Source organism: Quercus suber, unplaced genomic scaffold (genome assembly GCF_002906115.3).
Source record: "Quercus suber isolate HL8 unplaced genomic scaffold, Cork oak 2.0 scaffold_502, whole genome shotgun sequence".
Classification (NCBI taxonomy): Eukaryota; Viridiplantae; Streptophyta; class Magnoliopsida; order Fagales; family Fagaceae; genus Quercus; species Quercus suber.
Window position 1 is genome coordinate 523,960 of NW_027069951.1, and position 11,886 is coordinate 535,845.

At 34.5% G+C, this 11,886-nt stretch overlaps 1 protein-coding gene across 1 annotated transcript; it reads left to right on the forward strand.

The window, feature by feature from the left end:
* Positions 1–7,348: 7,348 nt before the first annotated feature.
* LOC111986290 (large ribosomal subunit protein uL11) lies at positions 7,349–8,363 on the forward strand. The gene is made up of 2 exons (XM_065763288.1): positions 7,349–7,565; positions 7,626–8,363. The coding sequence occupies exons 1-2, from the start codon at positions 7,349–7,351 to the stop codon at positions 8,102–8,104; spliced, it is 696 nt and encodes a 231-aa protein (XP_065619360.1). The 3' UTR covers positions 8,105–8,363.
* Positions 8,364–11,886: the final 3,523 nt, after the last annotated feature.

Sequence of the window (11,886 nt, forward strand, 5' to 3'; positions counted from 1 at the left end):
TTGCATTTCAAAGGCTAGGAGAATTCAGATTTACGTTGATCTGAAGTTTATATTATTATTTATCCAAAAAGGAGACGAACCATTTTAATGCTTCAGAGTATAGGTGGCTCTGATCTGGAGCCCTTAGCTGTTGTAGTAGGATCAATTCAGGAACATATTAAGGTAAACAACAATTTGCATCAGAACAATACTTCAATTCTACCCAATCAAGTGCAACCAAAATCAAGATTGTTGCCATTGAGGCTCTCTTGCTCACCATTACCAGCAATCCCACTTGTGTTTAATTGTAAGGCTATTTTCCATCCATGTCTTCTTGCCTAAGAACTGAATCAAGGTATGATAAATCAATGTCATTTCACAAAGGCCTCGATATTATAACTAGATTTTGGAAAGAGAAGAAAAATAATTCAGATATAGATTTAAGAAATTCACAACACTCAAGCCAATCCACTTTAACTCAAATTACACTTTTTCCTCCCACAAGATGAGTGGAGAACCCACCAGGTGCATGAATAACTTACTAATAAAAAAAATTACATCAATAAAATATAATTCATGAAAGGTTTGAATGTCATATGGATTCATAATCACTAAATAGTGTTTTACAATGCAGTAATGCTCACACAACTCCAAATCACTTATGAATGAAAAGAGAAAAAGCACATCAATTAGAAATCTAAATCAGTATTATTGTCTGGAAAGCACGGGTGCGGCGCCAGAGGCGCCGCACCCGCATCGGACGCGGCCCGACGCGGCGACGCGCCTCGGACACCGTTGACCGCGTGTCCGTGCCGCGTCAAAAAAAAAAAAAAAAAAAAATCATCTTCATGAAATATTTACAGAATTTGTTTCTCTTTATATCAACCTTCAATGGCAAAGGAGATCATAAACTTCAATTATTGGGCTGAGGTAGCCCCTGCTCCCATTATTTAGCCTCTGAAGAAGCTTCCAATTCACCAAGGCTTGAGCCTATTGCTGAAGAGGGTACTGAGGAATACAATTATGATTCATAATCTGGAATGTTTTCTTTTCATCTTCTTCTGTCTTGGATGCTTGAAGAGCTGCTTACATTTCAAAGGCTACGAGAATTCAGATTATGTTGAGCTGAAGTTTATATTATTATTTATCAAAAAAGGAGATGAACCATTTTAATGCTTCAGACTATAGGTGGCTCTGATCTGGAGCCCGTAGTTGTTGTAGTAGGATCAATTCAGGAACATATTATTTTAAACAACAGTTTGCATCAGAACAATGCTTCAATTCTACCCAATCAAGTGCAACCAAAATCAAGGTTGTTGCCATTGAGGCTCTCTTGCTCACCATCACCAGCAATTCCACTTGTGTTTAATTGTAAGGCCATTTTCCATCCATGTCTTCTTGCCTAAAAACTGAATCAAGGTATGATAAATCAACGTCATTTCACAAAGGCCTTGATATTATAACTAGATTTTGAAAGGAGAAGAAAAACAATTCAGATATAGATTTAAGAAATTCACAACACTCAAGCCAATCCACTTTAATTCAAATTACACTTTTTCCTCCCACAAGATGAGCGGAGAACCCACTAGGTGCATGTATAACTTACTAATAAAAAAAATTACATCAATAAAATATAATTCATGAAAGGTTTGAATGTCATATGGATTCATAATCACTAAATAGTGTTTTACAATGCAGTAATGCTCACACAACTCCAAATCACTTATGAATGAAAAGAGAAAATAGCACATCAATTAGAAACCTAAATCGGTATTATTGTCTTAGAAAAATTGAAGAGAGAAGCACACAAGACCATCCAATATTCCAGTTTGGCTATTTCCGAAAACTATACCAACCAACACTTCAGTTTCCATATATTTGTAAAATCAATCAATTGATCCATATTCTCTAGCGACATGTACATAAAAAACCAAAAACTGACTGACCTCATATTCGAGGGATCCAAACTTCTTTTGCTCCAAATACCCATTAAATCACTAGGTACCACCAATCATCACTTTAGTTGCAACAAGATAAATTCCCCATAATGTAGCTCCAAATTAAGGACTTTCAGCATAACCCCCACAAAATATTTCTGGAAATCTTGGTAGTTAATAGGGTTGTACATAAATTTATGTTCAAAGAACCAACAAGAGATAAATGATCCATATTTATAGCATTTGAAAAGAGCTAGTAAAGATCATATGAAAGATGATGAAAATATCGGTAATTTATAAGGTTCAGTTACATTGTCTGCAATATGAAGAAACATTACAAAAAATTTGACTGCTAGCTAGATGTAATGAATAACACAATAACTTGAAATCCCAATTATAAAGCATGTGTTGCTTACAACTTCTATTGCACAATCAAATGCAAATTCCTAGGGAGTACTTTTGGCTTTCTTTTAAGGCAATCACAAATGCATGTGTACTAAGTAGCCTTAAGCACCATATCTCAACCGTAAGAACATCTAAGCTAGCCATATTGATTTATACAATGCCTAGGAATTTACCTAGCAGACCCTCATCTGGGGATTTATTGAACACTCTATACAGCTAAAAGAGTACTAGAGTGTACAAAGCTTTTAACTGCAAGTCTACCCCCTCATCCCCCATAAATTGTAATTAGAACAGGATAATTTAAGGAAAAAAAATTTATATATATATTTTCAAAACCAGACAAATAGTTTTAAATGTATCTTCAAATGAATTGGTTTATAAGCATACTTATTAAAATAATTTTTAAAGAAGATACTTAAGGATCAATTAAGCAAGATATGTAACAGATGTTTTAGTTTCACTCATCCAATAATATCACTCAATAGATGAAAGACTTCGAATATATTTATCACATAAAATTCTACAAAAGACCAGGTATACCTTTGTTAATCTTTGGACTAATTTTCACATCCATCTCAAAACTATCATTGTTTCTTGGCAGCTGGACTTGTTCAAGTTTTTCCAGAACCTCGTAATAAATAATCTAAATACCAAAGTTATGTTAAATAGAGAAATGTAGAGAACTAATATGATGCTCATAATAAAAAGAAGATACTGTTAACATGTATCAAACATATATTTATTTATTTATACCCGAATCCAGCGAGTCTTGAAACTACTATCTCAATCTTCACCTTACTTTTTCAACTATATTTAGTTTTTTTTTTTTTGGTTGATAAGTGATCAAAATTTTATTGTAAATGAAAGGAATTACAGTGTGTTCACAATGATGAGCATAAAGCACCTTGAAGAAGTATAGGCAAATCAAAAAGATCGAAAAGAAAATTGAAAATAAAAAAAGAAGTACAATTAGTAAAATGCTTGAGATCATTCAAACAAAGTGAGAATTAGCAAGGACTTCAATTTCTCAATAGATTTCATACCCTCCTAAAAAATACAGTTGTTACGCTCTTTCCACACTAACCACTTCAGCATGCTGGCACCAAGTTCCATATATTTGAAGATTACTTTGACATAATATAAACTTATTTTAATTAAAAAACATTAAAACAAATACACAGTTCATGACATCACATTGAATGATGGGAGGCAAATACAGACACATTCAACCAATTCACTTAGATAATCTCAAGGAACTGCCCCCTTTTCCCCAAAATACTGACTCAAGAAATTGCCCCCAACATATGAGTTTCCAATTATGAAATATCTAATGGAGCTAAACCGTTATCATTTCATCTTCATGTACACCACATATAATACACAGAACCGTATGAAGCATCCAACAATAATTTTATTTACCAAATTCTTTATAGGTTTTACACCATCATATAGACAAATCATGAAAAGAGAGAGATCTATACCTCCAATATATGATCATGTCAGGTGTAATACTTCCAAGAAAATTGCTGAAAAGAACACTAGATGGTTTTAATGCAGTGTCCACTTCCCATGTGTTTGCTGCATCCCTACAAATAGAAGAAAGCTAAGCACTAGGACTTAGGACAGTAATGCACTAATTTGTTTCTATTTATTAAAATATCCCAAACAGTGTCGGCAAAGATGACAGTGAAGTGATAGCACTGGTCTTGTGACCGACACTCTTTCCAGCCAAGAAGAAACTTAAGGTTGACTTGACTTTGGCTCTAGGACCTAAGTTCTAAAGGTGAGTGGTGATGTGAACCACATTGCACGAGCTAAGTCATTGGAAATAAATAGGTGGTCTAGGCATTCCTCTCCTGTAGCACATAAAAGGGCAAGAAACATCAATGATGAGATTCCTAATTGCTAACTCCCTTCTCACTAGGAAAAAAACATTTAATAGTTCACATAGAAAAAATAATGGCTTTGAAATGGGGTTAAATCTTTCACAGGGAAGCCTAGATATGAGAACTATATCATCTTCCACAAGGCAAACCACATCCGAGAACTATACGTCTATATCTCTTAATTATGGTCCTTCCATCTAAGTATTCATTATGGAGAAGCCAATAGGCTTTCTTGATTGTAAAGAGACTTGACTAATCATGGGGCCAAATCAGTTTCCCCGTACTTCTAAATCAGTTATAATATTGTATTCCAATGGCAACATGACTCGGAACTACTTTGAGAATTGTCTATCAGATGTGAATAGAGGAACCTAAAAGATAGAAAATTCATTTTTAAACACGAAAATGAACTTAAGGGTTGAAGAAATTTTATCAGCAAGTACAGTTGCGATCCCAACAATGATGAAGTTGTAGCCCTGTCCTTCCTCATTAAATCAAATATTCCTAATTAACAAAAAAGTAACAAGTAAATAAAAACACGTGATTTTATATTATGTTTCTAAAAATAACTCAACCAATAATATGTAAATAATATTCTTCAACTGATCCCAACCAAAGATTTTTGGACAGCATATATTAAATGATCAATCACGAATCTGAGGGGTTGAAGGGATACTCTAGTGGTTCCAACAGCTTTTACAATGTCTGGTATTGAGGTTCCAACCCCCTCCCTAATTTATGATCATGAAATGTGCTCTAATACATATTAAAGCAAATCAAATAAACTAAATAAATGAATAAGCCAATCTATGACTCCTTATCCTAATTAAACACTCCTTATTGGTTTTGCTGCCTAAGTAGTCTTATGAACGGACTCCGTACTCCCAATTCTTCTCAACTGCAAATACCTTCCTTTGGAAGCCCATTCCAAATTTGCAGCTTTCAGAACCTCTAAAATTATTGTATAGCTGTTTGAATATTCTTATGACAACTTTATACCAAAGTCTTTTAAATTGCAAATCATTTAGTATTATACAAAAACAAAATCTCAACAAACGCTTGTTTTTTTTTTTTTTTTTTTTTGGCAACAAAACTAACCGAAGATCATCATTTTGATTAACAATCAACTCATTATCTTAATATATGATCCAAAAGTTTTATTTAATTTTTAGAACATTTAGAACAAGGTGCGCTTTCAAAGATGCCTTTCCAAAAGCATTTAAATAATTTACCTACCTTTTTAACTGTAGAGAGTACCTCTTGATGACCTTTAATGACTGCTGCAAATTCCTAGACAAAAAGACCCAAAAAGACCCAACCCATTATCTTAATATTTGAAACTCTTGATGACTTTTGATGATCTTTAATGACTGCATAAAACTATTTAAATCTCTAAATCATAAGTGATAGCAAATAAAAAAAAAAAAAAAATTAGTACATGCCATAGCAAAGTGGTCTACTCTTTGCCTCCCATCTTAGCTCTTTTTTTTTTTTTTTTTGCTAAACTCTCCCATCTTTGCTCTTGAAGCTGAATCTAGGCATAAAATAAATAAAAAAGATTTTGTATTTTTTAAGCAATTGAATGAAAGGGGAAATTGGTTTAAGATATTTTCAAAGAAAATGATAGAGTTCAATACCTCTTAACTATTATGAAAAGGTTGCAATTTAACTCATCAACCTTGTACGATCCTCCCATCCAAGAATATTCACCCAAACATCGATCACTAAAGTAGGAGATCCACAAAATAACATTTTCATGGTCTTACCTCAGAGGTTTTGCATTCCTGCAAACACCTCAAACCTAAAAAGTGAAAAGAATCAACACAAATAAGCCTTTAGACTCATGGGACCTTTCAACATTTTACCACACTAACCATTACATAATTTTAGCTTGGCTGGATAGATCTAAAGCATTTTCATCTCTAAGAGTTGAAGTTGAAAAATCTAAATCTGTTTTACAGTAAATTTAATATCTTAACAATAAGTAAAAAGAAAATATACAAATTGACCCCCAATTAGGGGGAAAAAAAGGAATACATAGTGCATAGAAACTTCTCAAACATTGCATATTCTTACGTTTTCCATCCAAATCTAGAAGTTCTTAATAGTTAAACCATATTAAAGAAAAAAAAAGCAGTAAATGGAACAACGCAGTAACCATATGAACAATGCAATCAATGAAAAAGAAGAAGTTACTTTATTTAGAACAGTAACATTTGGCTGCAACGGAATTCAGGTTTGAATTCACACTTTCTTTGTAGTTTGTTCTTTGTTTGGCTGGCAATGTAGAAAATAAGTATAAAATGGTCAAGGTCCTCAGATAAAATTATTATTATTTTACGAACAAATGAATTATTAAAGAAACAAACTATACAAACAGCAAACACCAGTATCTAAAACTTGTAACACCTAACAACAAAAACAGAGCAAGAAGGAAACTAAATAAAAGCTGCAACTAAACTTACAAAGAATTAAACTAAAACCTTATGGCAAACTCAACCGAGGTAGTGCCTCCTTAGACTTGACATTGCTGCAGGATACATTGGCATTTCTTTCAAGTCAAACATAATAAACCACTGCAGACCTAGCAATTTTTCTTTTGGTGCTTTAAAACTTTTGGCCTTCAACTTATTTTTACCACCAAAGAACTACTTGGTACCAACCATATGCCTAGGACTATATTAGACACTATGACTTAACTTTCTGCCATAGCTTCTTTGAGAAAGGAAGGATACTCAAGGATTCTGAGTCCATAGTTTAGTGCAAAGTTGATTTTTATTCCTCTTAGTAATAATATGTTTGATGTGTTCTTGTTCAGTTGTCACTTACCCCTCAATCAAATGATGAAAAATCTAAGTAAAACTATTTAGTGAGTAAATAACATTAAAGAAACATCTATGACCATTAACAATAACAAAATTTAAACCCACAAGAAAAGAAAAAGTAATCAAACAAAATTATTTTTTAGAAATTAACAATAAAACATTAACAATTGGCTTGATGGATCTTGGACCTACCAATTACTTCAACAGCAACAGCAACTGCATTTAATAAATTAAATTAAATACTTATTTTATAACTGATAAATACAAAGCCTAGCAGCTTGATTTCCCTATAAATACTTGAGAAACAATCCTATGAATGATAAAGGCAGCCAAAGATGTGAATCCAATAATACAACTAAAGCAGGCATACCTTGGCATCGAGGTTGCTTTCAGGTGGAAGCATAATTCTTTGAAGTGTCATCAAGAATTTCTTGTGGTATTCACTGGAAGCACTGGAAAAGAGTGGAGAATGGTGGTGTCTTCAGGAACCGAAGGAGCCAATGTTCTCCTACATCTGAGTCATTATATCCAATGTTTGCAAATGATGATGAATCCAAATCGTGCACATCACTCATGTCGATGTTGATTCAAAGTTTGGTACGATCAAAGGCCCAGAAGTCCCTCCGAAGGTGAGTTCGGAGCGGCAAGTTCACTCGCTCCGAAGATCGGTCCACTGGGTCTCTCCCCGAAGAAGATCGGAGAAGACGCAGCCAAGGAAACCGCCAAGAACTGGAAGGGCCTCCGCGTAACGGTCAAGCTAACGGTCCAGAACCGTCAGGCCAAGGTGTCCGTGGTGCCCTCCGCCGCCGCCCTGGTCATCAAGGCGCTGAAGGAGCCGGAGCGCGACCGGAAGAAGACGAAGAACATCAAGCACAACGGTAACATCTCGCTGGACGACGTCATCGAGATCGCTAAGGTGATGAAGCCTAGGTCTATGGCGAAGGATCTTAGTGGGACCGAGAAGGAGATTCTGGGAAATTGTGTCTCTGTTGGGTGTAGTGTTGATGGTAAGGACCCTAAGGATTTGCAGCAAGAGATCACTGATGGTGATGTTGAGGTTCCTTTAGATTGAAAATCAGCTATGTTAGGGGTTTGAAAACCTTGAATTTACCTCTTTCGTTTTTTTGTTTTTTTTGGGTTTCGTTGTTTAATCAGTTTTGAGGCATGGAAAGAAAATTTTATCGTTTTTTTTTTTTTGTTATGATTTAATGGTTATGTCTTTGAATTTTTAGGGGCTAATGTTAAAATGTTTGGAAACAGAGTAGAGCGGATTTGAATATCATAATGCATTTGCTAATGCAACCACAATAAGAAAATGTGGTTATGATTTAGTTTCTTTTTTTTTTCTTTTTTTTTTTTATAAAGTTTCTATGCTAATGTTTTTAAGAATCTAATGACATTGAAATATCAATGTGGGTATATTGGGAAGTATTCCTGAAATAGGAAATGTAGATAGGGTTAAAATGAAATCTTATAAAGTGTTATAAAATGATTATTATCAAGTAGTTTTGAATAAGTCTTTCGATGATATTGAGATGCATAATTGAGCTGAACGGATACATTCTATAATTTGGTTTTGATAACATAGCTTTTAGTTTAGTTTGCTAAAGCAGCAACAAAGAAAATGTGGTTGGACTTAGTTTCATTTCTGGTTTTTGGTTTCTGCGCCTGTTGATGAATTTTTTGAGAATCTATTGACATTGAAATGCTCAATTGAGAAGTGTTATAAAATAATTGGCGTAAATGCACTTTTAGTCTCTACATTTTGACGTTTTTCTATTTTAGTCCTTACATTTTATTTTTTTCACTTTTAATTCCTAAAACCAATTAATGCGTTCCATTTTAGTCATTTCCATCATTCAACCGACAGAAATAGCTGAGGTGGCAGTCGGAGCAATTAAAATATTATAAAAATGCCACATCACCCATAACACGTCAGCATATAAATTTAAAAAATTAATTTATTAATTTTAACAAAATTTAAAAACATAAAAACAAAATTTAAAACATAAAAATAAGTCAGAAAATCAAACCAAGAACACAAATTCAAAATTAAACCCAAGAACATTGAATCAAATTAAACCCAAGAACATCCATCACCAGCCCACTACACAAATCTATACGAGTAGACTAGCATTCCTACAAAAATTAAACATTTCACACATCATGCTTGATTCTTTAGAGAATCCCAATAGAGCACAAAATAATTACACTGCGAATCTAACAACTAAATCAATAAATGACACCCAGAAAGAAAACCCACCAAGCTGAAACACAAATCAAACCCAATTTTCCTTTTTTTTTTTTTTTTTTTTAAATCCCAGCATCAAAATTCCATGAACTTCATACGCAACACAAGAAATGGAGAAACAGAGATGGATAAACTTGTAGAGCTTGACTGAGTGATCGATGGATCCAGAAGCAAGGCAAGTGGAGTTGGGGCTAATGGCGACGACGAGCAAACCCACAACAAACAAAACCCATACCCACGACGAGCAAACCCAGATCCACGACGAGCGAACCTAGACCCACGGCGAGCAAACCCAAGACTGACCCACGACGAGCAAACCCACGACAGACCCACGGCGAGCAAACCCAGACCCACGGCAAGAAAACCCAGCGAGCAAACCCACGATAGACCCACAGCGAGCAAACCCACGACAGACCCACGGCGAGCAAACCCACGACTGACCCATGGTGAGCAAACGACGAGCACCACTAATCCACAGCGAGCAAACCCATGACCGGCCAAAATCTTAACCCACTACACCCAAATCACAAGACCCACCACTGATCCACAGCCCCTCTAATCCACTGCCAAAAAATCGAGAGAGAGAGTCCAAGAAAGAATAAAGAAGAAAGAAGAGTGAGAGAAGAGGTAATTGATTTTCTAGGTTGTGGGTTGATGACAGATGTTTTGGGTTTAATTTGATTCACTGGGTTTAATTTTGAATTTGTGTTCTTGGTTTGATTTTCTGACTTATTTTTATGTTTTAAATTTTGTTAAAATTAATAAATTAATGCTGACGTGTCATGGGTAATGTGGCATTTTTATAATATTTTAATTGCTCCGGCTGCCACCTCAGCTATTTCCGTTGGTTGACTGATGGAAATGACTAAAATGGAACGCTTTAATTGGTTTTAGGGACTAAAAGTGGAAAAAAAAAAAATGTAGGAACTAAAATGAAAAAACGTCAAAATGTATGGACTAAAAGTGCATTTACACCAAAATAATTCTAATCAAGGAGTTTTTAATGGGTTTTGATGATAATGAAATGATTGAGCTGAATGGATACATTCTTTCCGGTAGGTAGATTGTGATATTTGTAGGTCAATTGTGTCGCACTTTTAGTTTAGTTTGCTTTCATTTCTTGGTTTTAGATTCTATGCCTGTTGATGAACGTCTTTTGAATTAATGACTTTGAAATGATCCATGTGGGTAATGTAAATACCATATTTTTAGTCCTTGGGTACTTGGAAGTATTGCTGAAATGAGAAATGTGAATGGTTTGAGATGGATTCTGATAAACGTTATAAAATAATTCTAATCAAGTAGTCTTGGATGGGACTTTTGAGGTATTGAAATGCATAAAATATCATTTGAACTGAATGGATACATTGCCTGGTAAAATAGATTCGTTTCTGGTTGTATTTTGTTTTGTTTATGGTATTTACTCATCAGTTATAGAAATTTGTTTCGTTTATCTTAGAGTTCTTAGGATCTGAAGGAGTTTTATGTATGTTGATTAGGGAGCCCTGAGTAGTCACATTCATTTCCTTCAAATTTTTTAGCATCTCAAGATGCTATAGAATTCTTTGTTTGTTGCTATGATCTTGAATAAACCAGGTTTCTGCCATGATCTGGAATAAACCAGGTTGTTTTATTGGTTTATGTTTGGGGTTCAGTAGGTGATGCTGGATACTATTGTTTCTCTTCTTTTTGCTTGGAGGAATTGGTTGGGAACTTACTCTTCAAAGGTTTGGAATATGGTACCAGCATGCCTTATGTGGTTAGTATGGAAGGAACGCAATGCCCGAACCCAAACTTTTGAGGACGTTGAGAGACCTATAGATATGTTGAAGAACTTGCTTGCTAGGACTTTGTTTGAGTGGTCTCGTATTTGAGGTCTTACGCATTGTAGTTCCTTGTCTGATTTCCTTATCTCTATTAGACTTTCTTTATGATTTGATTGTATTTGTTTTAAGGGCAGTGAGTTTACAATCGTAAACATATTGTTCTTTTTTATCAATAAAACTCTTATTATCTATCAAAAAAAAAAAAATAACAATGGGGGTGCTTAGTGCTTACTGGTAAATGTTTGTGTGGTGTTTGTTGTTTTGGTTTGAAGTTGTTTAATTGATTTTAAATATATAGGGGCTCATAATTCTGGTTCACCTGGTGTATGTACATATAAATACATGTCCTTTTTCTCAACATGTTTATATTCTGAGGATTACTATGTCAATACATGAGCTTGCCTGGCTGGTTGTAGAAATGTAGAAAACAAAAATGATCCCTATCACTGGTTCGAAATAAAATTCTATAAGTCAGAACAGAAGCTATGTTGTCAAACTGTATCTAACAAGCTACACAATTGAGATTACAAACTGGATTGCTTTTCCAATCACTTGAAAAGGTCCAAGCAATGGTCTCATAAAATATTGTGCTTTTACCCCAAAATGCTTAATTTTGTCAGATTCATTCCCGTCACATCCCCACCTCAATGAATCTCTCCCGGTGCTCCCTCGGTGTTGATATCCGCCTAAAATCAAATCTGCGAAAAAAAAGTTCCTATCTTTCTAATTTGAAGTGTATGGAGCATCTTTTATAAACACTAGAGCTTTTGCTGTGGC